Here is a 19464-nt window from a genome sequence, read left to right as displayed (position 1 = left end):
TGTGACAACTTCATAAGAGAAGTGACGCGGTTAGTAAGAGGGACATGTCTGACGTAAACCCTTACCCTGAGAAAATCTGAACTTTCTCTTTTCTGTTGCACATGAGTTTTGTTCTGGCCACAGAGTTAAATAACTATTATTGAAACATTGGGGAATAACTAAATTTTTTTAATGGGTCATCAAATTCAGCAATAATATAAAGGCATTGCCAATTGGGATAAACCTAGCTGAGTTCAGAACAGATCCTGAAAGGTTTGTTTTATTCTGTTTTGGGGTTTTTTTTGCCATTCCCTTGAAGCATTTCCTCTACTTCTAAAAGCCTGGACTTTGAGAAAAACTAAGCATGTGCCAAAGTATATTCTTTAGCAGACTGTTCCTAAGGAATCTAATGTGTGTACTGTAATAATTGGAGAGATTTAAAGCATTGTTGTAAAGTTAAAGGCTCAGAAATTTTGTATATTTCAAAAGTTATTGAACTTATGGTTCTGAACCCTTCTGTATCACATTGCATTCCACCAGACCTGTTACACTAAACCCTTTTTGGGAAACAGTCCTGGATCCAATTAGAACTTATGTAAGACATTTTTAATTGCAAATGTTAGACGCCTAGTAAGAAAACTTTTTGAAAAAGATTTTTTTTGAAGTCTGGTATAACTGAAAACTTGAGGGATAGATTTGGGTAGACCAAAGCATAGCTGCATCTAGAACATTGTTTCTCTCCATCTCTTAGCCCTGTTTGCCTTTAGGAAGTGCTTCATTCTTAGGAAAGCTCATTCCACTTAGGAGCAAAACTGGCCATCAGCACCTCCAAGTTTACACTTTACTTGATTAGCGATTTCTGGGTGTGGGAGTGGGGTGGAGGGATCCTTGGATAGTTCCTGGCCAAGGAGGCTGATTTTGATTGTTCCGGCTTGGTCACATACTCCTATGTAGTCGGCACTGTGTGCAAAATCCTGGGATTGGCCACACCTGGTAACACACCGGCTCGGAGCCACCCGAACCACGTGGACTCTCAATGACTCAAAGAAAATCAGTTTGTGATTCCAGAAGAGGAGGCCATGGAGTCTAGGAAAAATAGGATATAGCCATGGCACCATTCTCAAGCTGCATGGCACAGTATCTGTGTGTAGATTGGGGCAGGTGGAGCAGGGGATCAGGGCATGGTAGTTCCTGGTGAATTTTGTGTGTGATGATCACCCCCACCTTGGTTTGGCAGAGCAGTGTCTTCAGGACAGGAGCTCAGAGTGATGATAACCTTTAACACAGAACCTCAGAAACCACATCAGAAGTTCCTCTGTGCATATAAGGAGTTATTTCATTGTGACGTGCAAGGCTTCATGATTAACAAGCTTTTGCCCGCAATCCTGTTTTGTGGGTTGAACTCAAGAAGGGTGAAACACCTCTCCCTGCTCATGATCGTGGCAGAATGGAGCTCTCCTTAGGATTAGCCTAGGTGTCAAGAGCAGGGTTAGTGCTTAAAATGAGCTCAGCCTGCAGAGTTCTAAGAGGGATGAAGCAGTTTTTTGTTTTAAGTTAGTGCAGTTCACACTTGACTTTCACACCTCTGCAGGCTGGAGCTATTAGGGCTGAGTCACATCAACCAGGTGGGGAATGAGAACACTGACTAGGAAAAACAAGGTCCCTCTGGCTTCAGAGAACTTTCTGGTATCAACTTTACTACCATCAGGCTCTCACAAGGAGAAAGGAAATGAGCAGGAAATGGAATGAGGGGGCCACAGCAGCCTGCAGAAATGAGGTCGTGTCCTTAATACAGGCATTCCTCAGAATGGAAAGAGGTCTAGATCCTGCCCTGTGCTCAGCGGACACTGAGAAGGGGACAGGATGCTTCCCAAGACCTGGACAACAGAGCCCACAAGACTTAACAAGATCCTGTCCCAGGAACCAGCTAGCCTGTGGCTGCTAGGCTGTTGTGAGTCAGAGAGATGACTGGAGGACCCCTTGATCCTCCCCGAGGCAGAAGTTGCCTCTAGCTGCAAGAGTTTAGAGCTGTTGGTTACCTTCCTGTCCTGGGTTCTGGGCTTGGAACATCCACCTGCTGCTTGGATATGTAGAATAGGACAGGACAGAGATGTTGGTGGGTAGGAAGACAGAGTGCTGAAAAAATAGGTGCCTGAACTGTCCACGGCCTTAAGATCATAGTGAAAGGCAAAATCCAGAGTCCTGGGCTGTGCTTCCTTAGGTAACTGCAGGAGGGGTCAGGTTCTCAGTTTCTACACATGTGGATTAGCTGGATTGTGCTGCATCTCATAGTTTTAGGACATCATCTCTAACATTCCATGGTTCTGAAACATCATCTCTAACACCGCCTTGTCTCTGGTGAAGGACATTCCTCACAGCAGGAAATGGAAATGCGAACAGGTGACTTTGGGAACCCACAGCCCTACCCCTTGGGGAAACGATTACACACACACACACACACACACACACACACACACACACACACACACGGCTGACAAAGAGTGGTTTCCAGTGTACAGAAGACATTTTAATACATACAGGCACACTGACAGTGTGTATGCTACAGCTCAACAGAAGCACAGATTTCCCAGCAAAGGGTTACCCATTCACAACAGCACAGTTTGTAAACCGGGTTTGGGTTTTTAACAGTGTTAAATATCAGACACACTGAGATTGTAAGAAATGGTGATCACAGGCAGAGTCTCTAGGAAACAGATTTGTGTCGACAGAATGCAGGGACAACTGGATACTAAAACAATTCACTCTTTCATGCCTTTTCATTGAGCCCTTGAAGAATTATAAGCCTTAGCATTACTGCGTTAGCCAAAAGCAGCAGCGCTGGCCCCTGCTAGCTGTGTGACCCGCTCTTTCTCCCTAGTTATTTATTCATCCATCCAGGCTAGAAAAGCTATGATGATATAAAGTCTAGTTGTTTCTGGTTAAAACTCAACTATCAGAAGCAGACTAATTGCCAATTAATTAAGTTTCCCTCATTAACAGAGCAGTGTTCTGTGTTTTTTGACATTGATTTCTGCCCTAGCAGTGCCCTCAGGTAAGACCAGTGCTGCCCTTGGGGAATGAGCCATTAGCAAAGCATTTCCTTCCATGGGGTTCAGGTCAAGGACAGGGTCACGGAGCCGCCCCACCCACCCACTTGTGGTCCCTGTATTTGCACTGGGGTGGGTGGGCCCCTCTGCAGTGCCAGTGTCTTAGAACCAGGATGCTCCTGGACTTCCAAACCTGCTCACACTTTTCAGATGTTCCACACAGGTAAGGGAGCTGTGAGGGAAAATAAGATGCCATAAAGGCCAGACAAAAGGATTTAAGACTCACCCTATTTTTTGTAATTTTAAAAAAAATTCTCAGCCCTGAGCCTTGACTGTGATAAACCTAGATATGTTTCACCCAGTAGGGTAGTCAGTTTTAGCCCAGGTTATGGAATGAAACCCAAGGATCTGATTTCAACAACTAGCAGTCATGGTAAGGACTTAGGAATCCTTTTACATTTGGGGAAACTTTTGTCCTAGCGCTCAAAATATCCAGTGGAGGTTCTTGGGATCAGTTGTTCTACACTGATAGATGCAATGCTTTTTATTTTCTAACTTGAACTACGTTGTGGCTCTGTAACCTGATGAGGACTGGAAATCTTATCTTAACCTCTCAGGCTGTGCCCTCTAGTCATTGCATCTGTGGTTCCTGAAAGCCCACAAAGGTGCTGCAGGCACAGAAGAAGGTCACTGGAAGTGAAAACTAGATATTCACCCTACCGAATACCTAGTTGTTTTGACTTCCTATTCCATTATTAACTGAGTAGACATGAAATGGCACAAATGATTAAAGGGTCTCATCCCAACGGAGACCCTGCCAATCCCATTGCCCTTGGGTAAATCTTTCCCAAAGTCTCTCCATTGGGATGATAATAGACAAGGTCAGAGAAAGAGGGGGAACCAGGTGACTCGAGAGATGAGTCCATGCACATCAGGGCTTGACTCCAAACAAATGAAAGATGGAAGTTGGTAAACATGCACGCGGCCCCTGACGCTCCTGGTTACCAACGAGAAGCAGAATCTGGTCACCTCCTTACAGATTCGGTCAACCCCCTCCTTGGGAAACTGGGCCATAATTTCTATGTGGGAGAAAAACTAGCATAGACAGATCATGTGGGGGAAACGTAGAGAAAAAGAATCAAACAGAACATGGATCTGGCTTTTGATTCTTAACAGAAATGTGGTTACTCTTAAAGCAGAGAGGCCCTGTGTCCAGGTTTTCAAGGCCAGAAGTTCTGGGCCTGTCAGTTCAGGGCGGAGAAAACCGTCAGAGTTGCATTTACAGCCTAGCACTGCTTTTCTTCTCATGTTGAGTTGCCCAGAGTGACCTCCCTCCTGGAAAAGTTCTGTGTAGCAGCGTCTGTTACTTCTGCTTGCTTCCACCTGTCTGGTCTCCCCTGTTGACAACTTACTGCCGCCTTGATGAGCCCCACACGCTCCATAAGGAAGGACAAGGTTTTGATGATCTGAGTGGCTAAGAGTTACAACAGTCCCCCCCACCAACCCTGTTTACTTTTCACCCAGCATCATCTGGGAGTTGCCAAAAAACAGTTCTTCTGCAAAGATCTTCTGTGTATCTGGAGCGTAGAGTTACATCTCAACTTAGGTGAGTTAAACTTTGTATTTGGCAGATAAAGAAAATATTGTAGATAGGTGATTCGGCCTGCCGTTCTTTGCAGTAAGCACAAGTAGGTATTGCTGTTCCCTTAGTCAGTTTCCATGACCTTAGACCTCTCAGATGTGTGGGCATTCCACAGTTTAAAGTGTGAGTCTCGTCTACCAAGCCATGAATAATCTGTTCAGCATTTTAGTGCATCTGGTATTACGTTAAAATGAGACCCAAAAAAGTGAATCAAAGATGACTCGTTTTATTAGTGAAGGGCCTGGATGATATTGGGCTTCTCTAAGAAAAGATACTCACTATATGCTAATGTATATTAAAGGGATTTTTCAAGGGTAAATTTTACTATCTTCCAAATTCACCTCACATTCTAACTTAGACTGTAACTCGCGTGTAATATACAACTTCAGTGTACTATAAGTTGGACATGTTTTCAATGTGACAATGTTCTTTTCTAATCCTGTCTGGACCCAGGTGTCTGATAGTCTTATGAGGTAACAGTTCCCAAGGAACATGCTTCTAGAAGAAGGCCAGGGGTGCGCTAAATATTTCAGAACTGGCTTGCTGGGAGGGAGAAAAAAAGCCCTATTTGTAGCATCTGCCAGTTTCCATGGTGTAAATATTTCCACCATCACCAACTTCAACTTCTCAATTTCACATCACCAAACAGGGCATTGGGGCATTTATGCCTATCAGCTCTTACTAAATGATACAAGCTGGTGTAGTGTTCAGGTCCAGCACACCACCGGAGGGCCCTCATCAGTATGTGTTACTTCTTATCTGGTCCCACTCATTTCTTCCTGAATGAATTCCTTACTCCTCCTCGGGTGGGTTTGGGGATTCTGGCTTCCTTATGAAGTTTTCTAGCTCTCAAGGGCTTCACTCCATCAGCCACCGAAGTCCATTTTTCACAGTGTAATTAAGAGTGGAAAAATAAATCTACATCCAAATATTCCTTTTAAAGTAAAAATAGAGGCTATTAAGAATAACAGGATGTTGGCAGTTAAAAAGGCAGCATAGAACTCGTCTAGTACTAACTTCTCCTTTTAGATGAACAAACTGAAGCAGAGAAAGGGATTAAGTGACTTGCTCAAGGTCACACAATTGTGAAACTAGTACCCAGGAACCCAGGGACTCTTCCCTGTGTCATGCCGCCTCCTTCCCAAGGCATTCATTCACATTTTCTAAGGTGTGTGAGGTGTGGAGAGGTGAGAATTATTGTCAGCTCTTCCTGACGTGGAAATGTCCCAAGAAGATGAAGAGGACTTCACAGGTTGCTATTCTGGCCATCCTCTCCTTGTGGGTCTTTGGTTTGTTCCAAGGCTTGATTTGCTTGTCTTTTATTAAAGTCCCTTTTGACTCTTAAAAGGAAGATATAAAGTAGATTTAATCATTGAAGTGAGAAATAAAAGATTTAAATTTTTGAAATGATAGCATGAAGTCCAACAATTTATAAAGAAGCATGAATCAGGTAACCTTATTAAAAATATCATTGATTTTAAATGTTGAACATCAACAGAGACCTCATGCTAAGCTAATTTATCTATTATAATTTCTGAAATCTCTTACAAGAAAAAAAGATTTGTGAAATTTCTAGATTTTCTATTATGGGTATGCATCATTTTTGTAATTAGAATAAAAAATGTTTAAAAATATATCAAGGCATTGCAAGTCGAATCTGACTGAAACAGTCCATCATTTGCTGGGCTGCTGTTCTTCCAGGAGTTACTTACTTTTCTCTGTTGAAAATTATGAACTCCTTTTGGACAGATTCAAGGTGTTCTTGAAGAAGGCATGTCTTCCAGGTGAACATTGGGAAAAAAAATAGAGACATAGTTAGCGAATGAATGGAGAGTCTCAAATAGCCAATAACTTACTGAGTCTGTTTAACTGAGTGGCCCAAATCAATTAAGACCAATGTGTCCTCAAAATAGATACTATCTGAAAATTTGTAGCCAGAGTGAGACGACAATCAGATTAACAGAGGAGCAAACAAGAAAGAAAGAGAATAAAGTACAGCAACTCTCTCCTCCCCACAATGAGGCAGCAAGGAAGAGAAGACCTGGGTTACAGTTTATGAGCTTGATGTCTTTCGGCCATTTAGCACAAGAAACCATGGCTTCAAGACAGGTGGGTTCAAGTCTGTAATAAAATCCTTCCAAAACACTTCTGATGAAAAATGTTCTTCTCAAAGGAAAAAATATTTTTGTTTTTAAATCTAGGAATTAGAAAATACTAAGTCCCCAAGTACTGGAGTTTTTATTTTTTCTTTCATGAACAAATATTTAACTGTTAGAAGAAGAAACTATAAAAAGGAGGGTAGCTCACATGTGTGCATTAATATACGATACTTGTTTTTCCCTTTCTGACTTGCTTCACTCTGTTTGATGGTCTCTGGGTTCATCCATGTCTCTACAAATGACCCAATTTCATTCCTTTTTATGGCTGAGTAATATTCCATCATATATATGTACAACATCTTCAATCTATCCATTCATACAGCAGAAACTAACAACACTGTAAAGCAACTATACCCTAATTAAAAATAAATAAATTATATGCTTTCAAAAAAAGGAGAGGAAATTGCAGAGAAGTGGCAAAGGAAGAAAAACAAAGGAGAGAAAGAAGACTCTGTTACACCTCCCTCTTATCCTCAAACTGGGGGATTTGTGACCCTGAGGGTTTCCAGTATCAATGATGGGGAATACCTGTGATCTGATAGAGCTCCTTGGAGCAAGATTTTAGAAAAAAATACTTTAACATTAAAATATTATATTAAAGTATATAAACAAATATTTAACATATTTATATAATACTTTATGTTTATATATATTATACACATATATGTTTCTACATTTATATATTTACATTTTACAGACAATATATGTATAATATAAACATATAAGTAAATATATAAGCAAAAGCTATACAAAATTTAACATGAATAATATTTAAAATGTTAACATTTTAAAATGTTAACATTAAAAATCAAGATTATAATCAAATAAAATGCAGAAGTTTACTCAAGTTGTTTTTCTCTGTCGTATATCTCTGCTTTATTTTTAAAAAGATGTAAAATGCACACTCAGAGATGAATTTGTGATACAGCATTGCAGATGTCATGAGTCCCAACCCTGGCCCTAAGGGCTCATGTGCAACATGTTCTCTTTCCTCTGCTTTAACTGGAAAAATGTAAGAAGGGCAGCTCCATGGACAAGTCAAAAGGATAAACCAGAAAGAGTATGAGGGAAAAGAGTGGGGAACAATCAGAATGAAGGAATGAATGGGTTTTAGGTGATTGAGAAAAAAACTGCTGGTTAAAAATCTTGGGATGTGCTTCTTAGGGATGAGAGAGCAAACAATGATTAGACTAGGAAAAGTACAAATGGCATCAGAAAATAAGGGTTTAGAGCAGATGGAAATCTCAAGAGGCAGAAAAAGAGGATTTAGGTCATTAGCTTCCATGGCAGACGGACTGGTGTGCATGCCTTTTTGCTTCTTTACTTTGAGGAGGTTGGTGGGCAGAGAGGGTCAGTGGAGAACATCCATGAAGCAAAGAATCAACAGAGAGTCTGCCATGAGCGTGAGCAGAGGCATATACCATGAGCCACGGAAAAGAATGAAGTGAGAACTCAGGAAGCAGAGTGGAAAAATAAAACAACAACAGCTCACTTTTTTTTTTAGGGTGAGCACTTTTAATTTTTTGTTCCTTTTTAAAATTTTAAAAGTGATTCAGTTATACATGTATTCGTATAGCTATTCTCTTTTCAAATTTTTTTTCCCATTTAGGTTATTACAGAATATTGAGCAGAGTTCCCTGTGCTATACAGTAGATCCTTGTGGGTTATCTATTTTAAATATAGTAGTGTGTACGTTGGAGAAGGAAATGGCAACCCACTCCAGTACTCTTGCCTGGAGAATCCCAGGGACAGAGGAGCCTGGTGGGCTGCCGGCAATGGGGTCGCACAGAGTCGGGCGTGACTGCTGTGACTTAGCAGCAGCAGCGTGTACATGTCAGTCCTACACTCCCAGTTTATCCCTCTCCCATCCCCTTACTTTTCCCCTTTGGTAACCATAAGTTTATTTTCTAGGTCTGTGAGTCTATCTCTGGTTTGTAAATAAGTTCATTTGTATCATTTTTTTTTTTAGATTCCACGTATAAGTGGTATTACTTGATATTTATTCTTCTCTTTCTAACTTATTTCACTTAGTGTGATAATCTCCAGGTCCATCCATGTCACTGTAAATGGCATTACTTCATTCTTTTTAATGGCTGAGTAATATTCCATTGTGTATATATATATATATATATATATATATATATACACCACATCTTCTTTAACAGTGGCTACCATTTTGGCAGACATGTACTAATTGACTCAGAACAGTCTATGAAGTAGGTAACAATACTAAAACTCCATTTCATAAATGATGACACTGAGACACAGGGAGAAAAGGAAAGCAATAGTGCTTTTACACTAATCAGCCTAATTCTACAACTGCAGGTTGTAACCTCGACTGCATACCCGAATCACCCAAATAACTTAAAAAAATTCCAGTGCCCTGCCACACCCTGAGATTCAGATGAATGAATAAACTAGCATGATGATAATGTAGTGAGCTGCTAAGATCGATCCTCACATTTTAAAATCCTTGAGTAGAAATAAAGTGCTACTTTGAGATTTGTCATCTTTCTGATCTTTCTTTGGGGGAAGACTGCTCATTGTTTTGAAGCACAATCCTTTTTGTTTTCAAACTGCTGCTATAACATTAGGAGAAACTAGAGCCAAATGGTGGCACAGGCAGCTCCAAACTGCCACCCCTCAGCAGGAAAAAAAAAAGCAGAAACTGTCAGGGCCCACACTGCCAAAACCCTGGAAAGCAATCAAAGGTTTACAGCAACCAAATGCCAAATCAAGAAAAAAGCAACTTAAAAATGGTCCTGGTGTTTAAGGAAATCTCTATCAAAATGTTAGCTGAACACAAGCCAAAATAAGAAAGACTGCATTGATGATGCATGACAAGGGATAGTCTTTGCAAAAACAGTTGGTAAAAGCACTCAGAAGTACAAGGGTAGCCTTCAACAATCAAATACCAGCAAATCCTAGAGGAGAGAGGAGAGAGTCTGATTTCTGGAGTTACCACATTATAATTTTCAAATGTCATTTTTTGACAATAAATCACAATGTATAAAAAGAAACAGGTAAGTATGACCCACTCAAAGAAACCAAATAAATTGACATAAGTCATCCCTGAGGAAGCCCAAACACTGGACTTACTTGAGAGACTTTAAAACAACTCTGTTAAATATGCTCGGGCTTCCCAGGTGGGACTGGTGGTAAAGAGTCTGCCTGCCAATACAGGAGATGGTAGACAAGTGGGTTTGATCCCTGGGTCGGGAAGATCCACTGGAGGAGGAAATGGCAACCCACTTCAGTATTCTTTCCCAGAAAATCCCATGGACAGAGGAGCCTGGCAGGCTACAGTCCATGCGGCTGCAAAGAGCTGGACACGACTGAATGAGCCCATAAATATGTTCAAAGAGTCTAAGGAAACCACATATTAGGCCACAAGACAGATCTCAATAAATTTAAAAAGATAAACATCATACAAAATTTTCCCTAGCCACAATGAAGTGAAGCTATAAATCAATAATAGAAGGAAAACTGGAAAATCCACAAATACGTGAAAATTAAACAACACATTCTTAAGCAACCTGTGTGTCAAAAAATAAACCACAAGAAGAATTAAGAAATACTTTGAGATGAATAAAAACAAAAATACAACATGCTAAAAAGCATGGGATGCAGAAGAAATAAATCAACAACCTAACTCTATACCTTGAGGAACTAGAAAAAGAAGAGCAAACTAAAAGCAGAAAAAAGGAAACAATAAAGATCAGAGCAGAGATAAAGGAAACAGAGGATAGAAAGACAATAGAATCAGTGATATTGAAAGTTGGTTCTTTGAAAAGATATCAAAACTGAGAAATGTTTAGTTTTATTTACAGCAACCAAATGTTTAGTTTAGTTTTACAATGATAAAGTAAAAAAACAGAAAAAAAAACCACATAACTAAAATCATAAATGAAAGTGGAGACATTACTTCCAACCTTACAGAAATAAGAATACTGTGAATAACTGTACACCTACAAATTAGAACATCTAAATGAAATGGACAAATTCTTAGAAACACAAATTACCTAATCTGACTCAAGAAGAAACAAAATCTCAGCAGATGTTTTACAGGAGTAATCTACAAGTTAGAATAATCAAAAACTTTACAACAAAGAAAAGTCCAAGACCAGATGTTTTCAAAGGTAAATTCTAAATACTTAAAGAAGAATTAACACCAATCTTTCTCAAATTCTTCCAAAAAATACAAGAAGAGGAAAGGTTTTCTAACTTACTCTATGAGGCCAGCATCACTCTGATACAAAAATAAAGACATTATTAGGAAAAAAATTACAAACTAATATCCCCTGTGAATATAGATGCAAAATCTTAAACAACATACAGCAAATAGTCCAATAGCATATTAAAAAATTACACATTGTGACCAAGTATGATTTATTCCTGGAGTACAAAAATGGTTTAACATAAGAAATGTAGTCAATGTAATACTTCACAGTAATTGAAAAAACACACACACACACACACACACACAATGTCTCAACTGACCCAGAAAAGGCATTTGAAAAAATCAAAACCCTTCATGATAAAAACACTCAGAAAACTAGGAATAGAACCGAACTTCCTCACCATGAGTAAAGGCATTGACAAAAACCCCACAGCTGGCATAATACTCAATGGTAAAAGGCTAAAGTCTTTCCTCTTAAGATCAGAAAAAGTAAGATAGGTGTTAGCTCTTCTCTAAATTTTTGGTAGAATTCAGCTGTGAAGCCATCTGGTCCTGAGCTTTTGTTTGCTGGAAGATTTTTGAGTACAGTTTCAATTTCCTTGCTTGTGATGGGTCTGTTAAGATCTTCTATTTCTTCCTGGTTCAGTTTTGGAAAGTTATACTTTTCTAAGAATTTGTCCATTTCATCCAAGTTGTCCGTTTTATTGGCATAGAGCTGCTGGTAGTAGTCTCTTATGATCCTTTGTATTTCAGTGTTGTCTGTTGTGATCTCTCCATTTTCATTTCTAATTTTGTTAATTTGGTTCTTCTCTCTTTGTTTCTTAATGAGCCTTGCTAATGGTTTGTCAATTTTGTTTATTTTTTCAAAAAACCAGCTTTTAGCTTTGTTGATTTTTGCTATGGTATCTTTAGTTTCTTTTGCATTTATTTCTGCCCTAATATTTAAGATTTCTTTCCTTCTGCTAATCCTGGGGTTCTTCATTTCTTCCTTCTCTAATTGCTTTAGGTGTAAAGTTAGGTTATTTATTTGGCTTTTTTCTTGTTTCTTGATGTAAGCCTGTAATGCTATGAACCTTCCCCTTAGCACTGCTTTTACAGTGTCCCATAGCTTTGGGGTTGTTGTGTTTTCATTTTCATTCATTTCTATACATATTTTGATTTCTTTTTTGATTTCTTCTATGATTTGTTGGTTATTCAGAAGTGTGTTATTTAGCCTCCATATGTTTGAATTTTTAACAATTTTTTTTCCTGTAATTGAGATCTAATCTTACTGCAGTGTGGTCAGAAAAGATGACTGGAATGATTTCAATTTTTTTGAATTTTCCAAGACCAGATTTATGGCCCAGGATGTGATCTATTCTGGAGAAGGTTCCATGTACACTTGAGAAAAAGGTGAAGTTGATTGTTTTGGGGTGAAATGTCCTATAGATATCAATTAGGTCTAGCTGGTGCATTGTGTCATTTAAGGTTTGTGTTTCCGTGTTAATTTTCTGTTTAGTTGATCTATCCATAGTTGTGAGTGGGGTATTAAAGTTTCCCACTATTATTGTGTTACTATTAATTTCCTCTTTCATACTCGTTAGCGTTTGCTGTACATATTGAGGTGCTCCTGTGTTGGGTGCATATATATTTATAATTGTTATATCTTCTTCTTGGATTGATCCTTTGATCATTATGTAGTGTCCTTCTTTGTCTCTTTTCACATCCTTTATTTGCAAGTCTATTGTATCTGATATGAGTATTGCGACTCCTGCTTTCTTTTGGTCTCCATTTGCGTGAAATATTTTTTTCCAGCCCTTCACTTTTAGTCTGTATGTGTCTCTTGTTTTGAGGTGGGTTTCTTATAGACAGCATATATAGGGGTCTTGTTTTTGTATCCATTCAGCCAGTCTTTGTCTTTTGGTTGGGGTATTCAACCCATTTACATTTAAGGTAATTATTGATAGGTGTGGTCCCGTTGCCATTTACTTTGTTGTTTTGGGTTCACGTTTACCCAACCTTTCTGCATTTCCTGTCTAGAGAAGATCCTTTAGCATTTGTTGAAGAGCTGGTTTGGTGGTGCTGAATTCTCTCAGCTTTTGCTTGTCTGTAAAGCTTTTGAATTCTCCTTCATATCTGAATGAGATCCTTGCTGGGTACAGTAATCTAGGTTGTAGGTTATTCTCTTTCATTACTTGAAGTATGTCCTGCCATTCCCTTCTGGCCTGGAGGGTTTCTATTGATAGATCAGCTGTTATCCTTATGGGAATCCCTTTGTGTGTTATTTGTTGTTTCTCCCTTGCTGCTTTTAATATTTGTTCTTTGTGTTTGATCTTTGTTAATTGGATTAATATGTGTCTTGGGGTGTTTCGCCTTGGGTTTATCCTGTTTGGGACTCTCTGGGTTTCTTGGACTTGGGTGGCTATTTCCTTCCCCATTTTAGGGAAGTTTTCAGCTATTATCTCCTCGAGTATTTTCTCATGGCCTTTCTTTTTGTCTTCTTCTTCTGGGACTCCTATGATTCAAATGTTGGGGCATTTCACATTGTCCCAGAGGTCCCTGAGGTTGTCCTCATTTCTTTTGATCCTTTTTTCTCTTTTCCTCTCTGCTTCATTTATTTCCACCATTTTATCTTCTACCTCACTTATCCTATCTTCTGTCTCCATTATTCTACTCTTGGTTCCCTCCAGAGTGTTTTTGATCTCATTTATTGCATTATTCATTTTTAATTGACTCTTTTTTATTTCTTCTAGGTCTTTATTAAACATTTCTTGCATCTTTTCAATCTTTGTCTCCAGGCTATTTATTTGTAACTCCATTTTGTTTTCAAGATTTTGGATCGTTTTTATTATCATTATTCTAAATTCTTTTTCAGGTAGACTCCCTATCTCCTCCTCTTTTGTTTGACTTGGTGGGCATTTTTCATGTTCCTTTACCTGTTGGGTATTTCTTTGCCTTTTCATCTTGTTTAGATTGCTGTGTCTGCAGTGGGCTTTCTGTATTCTGGAGGTCTGTGGTTCCTTTTTATTGTGGAGGTTTTACCCATTGGGTGGGGTTAGATGATTGGCTTGTCAAGGTTTCCTGGTTAGGGAAGCTTGAGTCGGTGTTCTGGTGCGTGGAACTTGATTTATTCTCTTTGGAGAGCAATGGAGTGCCCAGTAATGAGTTTTGAGCTGGAAATTTAGAGAAGAGCTAACACCTATCTTACTCAAACTCTTCCAGAAAATTGCAGATGAAGGTAAACTTCCAAACTCATTCTATGAGGCCACCATCACCCTAATTCCAAAACCAGACAAAGATGCCACAAAAAAAGAAAACTACAGGCCAATATCACTGATGAACATAGATGCAAAAATCCTTAACAAAATTCTAGCAAACAGAATCCAACAACATATTAAAAAATCATACACCATGACCAAGTGGGCTTTATCCTAGGAATGCAAGGATTCTTTAATATCCGCAAATCAATCAATGTAATACACCACATTAACAAATTGAAAGATAAAAATCATATGATTATCTCAATAGATGCAGAGAAAGCCTTTGACAAAATTCAACACTCATTTATGATTAAAACTCTCCAGAAAGTAGGAATAGAAGGAACACACCTGAACATAATAAAAGCTATATGTGACAAACCCACAGCAAGCATCACCCTCAATGGTGAAAAATTGAAAGCATTTCCCCTGAAATCAGGAACAAGACAAGGGTGCCCACTCTCACCACTACTATTCAACATAGTGTTGGAAGTTTTGGCCACAGCAATCAGAGCAGAAAAAGAAGTAAAAGGAATCCAGATAGGAGAAGAAGAAGTGAAACTCTCACTGTTTGCAGATGACATGATCCTCTACATAGAAAACCCTAAAGACTCTTCCAGAAAATTACTAGAGCTAATCAACAAATATAGTAAAGTTGCAGGATATAAAATTAACACACAGAAATCCCTTGCATTCCTATATACTAACAACGAAAAAACAGAAAGAGAAATTAAGGAAACAATACCATTCACCATTGCAACAAAAAGAATAAAATACTTAGGAGTATATCTATCTAAAGAAACAAAAGACCTATACATAGAAAACTATAAAACACTGATGAAAGAAATCAAAGAGGACACAAACAGATGGAGAAACATACCGTGTTCATGGATTGGAAGAATCAATATTGTCAAAATGGCTATTCTACCCAAAGCAATCTATAGATTCAATGGAATCCCTATCAAGCTACCAATGGTATTTTTCACAGAACTAGAACAAATAATTTCACAATTTGTATGGAAATACAAAAAAACCTCGAATAGCCAAAATAATCTTGAGAAAGAAGAATGGAACTGGAGGAATCAACCTGCCGGACTTCAGACTCTACTACAAAGCCACAGTCATCAAGACAGTATGGTACTGGCACAAAGACAGAAATATAGATCAATGGAACAGAATAGAAAGCCCAGAGATAAATCCACGAACCTATGGACACCTTATCTTTGACAAAGGAGGCAAGGATATACACTGGAAAAAAGACAACCTCTTTAACAAGTGGTGCTGGGAAAACTGGTCAACCACTTGTAAAAGAATGAAACTAGAACACTTTCTAACACCATACACAAAAATAAACTCAACATGGATTAAAGATCTAAATGTAAGACCAGAAACTATAAAACTCCTAGAGGAGAACATAGGCAAAACACTCTCCGACATAAATCACAGCAAGATCCTCTATGACCCACCTCCCAGAATATTGGAAATAAAAGCAAAACTAAACAAATGGGACCTAATGAAACTTAAAAGCTTTTGCACTACAAAGGAAACTATAAGTAAGGTGAAAAGACAGCCCTCAGATTGGGAGAAAATAATAGCAAATGAAGAAACAGACAAAGGATTAATCTCAAAAATATACAAGCAACTCCTGAAGCTCAATTCCAGAAAAATAAATGACCCAATCAAAGTATGGGCCAAAGAACTAAAACAGACATTTCTCCAAAGAAGACATACAGATGGCTAACAAACACATGAAAAGATGCTCAACATCACTCATTATTAGAGAAATGCAAATCAAAACCACAATGAGGTACCATTACACGCCAGTCAGGATGGCTGCTATCCAAAAGTCTACAAGCAATAAATGCTGGAGAGGGTGTGGAGAAAAGGGAACCCTCTTACACTGTTGGTGGGAATGCAAACTAGTACAGCCGCTATGGAGAACAGTGTGGAGATTTCTTAAAAAACTGGAAATAGAACTGCCATATGACCCAGCAATCCCACTTCTGGGCATACACACTGAGGAAACCAGATCTGAAAGAGACACGTGCACCCCAATGTTCATCGCAGCACTGTCTATAATAGCCAGGACATGGAAGCAACCTAGATGCCCATCAGCAGATGAATGGATAAGGAAGCTGTGGTACATATACACCACGGAATATTACTCAGCCATTAAAAAGAATTCATTTGAATCAGTTCTAATGAGATGGATGAAACTGGAGCCCATTATACAGAGTGAAGTAAGCCAGAAAGATAAAGAACATTAGAGCATACTAACACATATATATGGAATTTAGAAAGATGGTAATGATAACCCTATATGCAAAACAGAAAAAGAGACACAGAAGTACAGAACAGACTTTTGAACTCTGTGGGAGAAGGTGAGGGTGGGATGTTTCGAAAGAACAGCATGTATATTATCTATGGTGAAACAGATCGCCAGCCCAGGTGGGATGCATGAGACAAGTGCTCGGGCCTGGTGCACTGGGAAGACCCAGAGGGACTGGGTGGAAAGGGAGGTGGGAGGGGGGCTTGGGATGGGGAATACATGTAAATCCATGATTGATTCATGTCAATGTATGACAAAACCCACTGAAATGTTGTGAAGTAATTAGCCTCCAACTATTAAAAAATAAATAAATAAATAAATAAAAATAAAATAAAATTAGATCGCCGATCTAAAATCAGACAATCAAAAAAAAAAAAAAAAGAAAAGAAAAAGAACAAAGATACCTGCTTTCACCATTGCTATTCAACATTATATTGGAACTTCTAACCAGAGCAACCAGGCAGGAAAAAACAATAAACAAATCCAAACTGGAAAGGAAGAACTAAAAGTATCTCAATATACAGATGACATAATCCTATATATTAACATAGAAAACTACAGAGTATCCATCAAGAAGCTACTAGAGCTCATAAATGAATTCAATTGCAGTGTACAGATTAATTCAGAAAAATCACTTATGTTTCTACACAGCAGTAATTAATCATCTAGGAAGAAATTAAGAAAAAATTCTATTTCCATGTCTCCAAAAGCATAAAAGACCTAGAAATAAGTTTAACCAAGGAGGTGAATGATTTGTACTCTGATGAGTACAAACACTGCTGAAACAAAGAAAAACCAGTGGTTTGGGGAGTATTGAAAAATTTTGGATAGACAGTGGTAGGGGGTACACAATATTGCAAATACACTTAATAAACTGTACACTTCATAATTAAAATGGAAAATTAAATCTACATGTTTTACCATAATAAAAAGGTTATAAACAAGACAAGCAAAAAGACTGTAAAGAGAATGTAAACTTTGATTAACAATGTAAAGGCCTCTCTTTATCATGAGCAAAACCACCTCTTAGCAAATGATTCTGAGATTGACATGATACCTGGGAAAAAGAAGAAATTGCTTTTCCTTCTCCTTGGCATTAGGAAATGTCAGAGGTTCTGTACTGTGGGTGAGTGGCTCATAGCCTTTCCCATGGGAGGTGTGGTAGTTTGCCCTGCAACCTGGTGACTGGACACAGGTTAGGTCTAGGACAAGAGGGGATCACAGGAAGATGTCCTGTGGATGCAGCTTGACCTTGTAATTCTAAGAACAGCAATAACCAGTCTTCACAGTTCAGTTTTAGATTTTTCTTCTTTTAATGTGTTGATCAGACACTGGTTGAGCCTCTAATACATGCACTCTTGGGGTACCATGAAGACAATGTGGGTAAGACTGACACCTGGTCTTTGCACAGGAGAAGCCTTATTTTAGTGGGACAGAAAAAGACACACAAATAAGCATAAATAAAAAATTTCTAAACTATGGGTTCAATCCATGGGTTGGGAAGATCCCATGGAGGAGAGCATGGCAACCCACTCCAGGATTCTTGCCTGGAGAATCCCATGGACAGAAGAGTCTGGCGGGCTATCGTCCAGGGCGTCCCAAGAGTAGGACATGACTGAGCAACTAAACACACAAGCGCAAGGTCATAAAGGAGTTAAAAATAGGGGCTGGGAAAGAGGGTACCTCACCTTTGATTAGGAGGCATTTGGGGCATAAAGAGGGGAGGAAGCCCTCTAAGTGAAGGTCCAAGAGGAGAACATTCCAGGAAAAGGGAAGAGCAAGGGCCAGACACTAGCAGGACCTATGCATCTTGAGGGTCTTGAGTGAGGTCAAGAATGGCATGGTACAAGGATGGGGAGGAAGGTAGACACATCATTTAGAGCAGGGAAGGCGTGGCAAGTTACAAATTGCTGTTATCTCTAAAACTTGAAAAAACTTATAATTAAGGTGATGTCTTGTACTTGTATACATTTGGACGTCTCTTAACAGAGGAGCCTACACAGGCAGCTCTCTGGGGGAAAAGGAATGCGCGAGCCAGGAGAAGCCAGCTGGTTATGATATGAAGAGCAACAGATCATTAGGAGGAAGATGGGTAAAGTGAAAAGCAGCAAGCAAGATGGGTTTGTGGTACAGCAAAGCATTCCTTGGAGAGCCCTAGAAAACACTTAAAGACGGGAATCTGCTCAGAGGCCAGTTCCGTGGACAAACAGGATGTGGACTTTGGTTAACTGACCATTAAAGGGTACAGTATGCCCTGAGGACTAGAGAAATTAAGAACATTGAGAATAGTTGCTTGTTTTCAGAGCCATTTTAACCACAAGATTATGCAATCTCTGAGAACAGGGATGTCAGTGAATGCAGGAATTATATCTTATTCATATCTCTTTCCAGTGTTTAGCACAGAATGCAGCAGATAATAGGAATTCAATAAAAATAGCCTAAGCAAATGGATACAGAGGGATGGAAGAATGGATGACCATTAGTTGAGTGTGTAGGGAGGTGGGTGGATGATTGAGTGGATGAATGGATGATCATTGTTGTTGTTTAGCTGGTAAATTCTGTCTGACTCTTTAGCGACCCTACGGACTGTAGCTCACCAGGCTCCTCTGTCCATGGGATTTCCGGGCAAAAATACTGGAGTGGGTTGTCATTTTCTTCTACAAAGGACTTTCCCATTGGCAGGTGGATTCTTTACCACTGAGCCACCAGGGAAGCCCATGGATGATCATCAGCGGCAAGGTGAATATTTAATGCTTCACCATCATTATTACACACAAAACCACTGTGTAAAAGCCTACTGAGCTCCTGTAAGTTACTTTTCTGAAATCTGACCTCTAAACTCTGACAGAGGATAATGTATTAGTTACAAAATTAATTTGATTCAGCCTGAAA

The 19464-nt window shown here is 39.1% G+C and overlaps 1 protein-coding gene across 2 annotated transcripts in view; it reads right to left on the bottom strand.

Moving 5' to 3' along the window:
* Window positions 1–91: 91 nt before the first annotated feature.
* STK32A (serine/threonine kinase 32A) overlaps window positions 92–19464 on the bottom strand; it is a 153221-nt gene continuing 133848 nt past the window's right edge. For both annotated transcript variants that reach the window (XM_061151663.1, XM_061151664.1), the window contains 2 exons: window positions 6381–6445; window positions 92–6008 (listed from right to left, as the gene is read on the bottom strand). In XM_061151663.1, the coding sequence (XP_061007646.1) occupies window positions 5915–6008; window positions 6381–6445 (159 nt within the window). In that variant the 3' untranslated portion in view covers window positions 92–5914. The remainder of the gene's footprint in view (window positions 6009–6380; window positions 6446–19464) is intronic.

Source organism: Dama dama, chromosome 9 (assembly GCF_033118175.1).
Source record: "Dama dama isolate Ldn47 chromosome 9, ASM3311817v1, whole genome shotgun sequence".
NCBI lineage: Eukaryota > Metazoa > Chordata > Mammalia > Artiodactyla > Cervidae > Dama > Dama dama.
The sequence above is the reverse complement of the archived record's forward strand: the minus strand, read 5'-3'. Positions and strand labels throughout refer to the sequence as shown.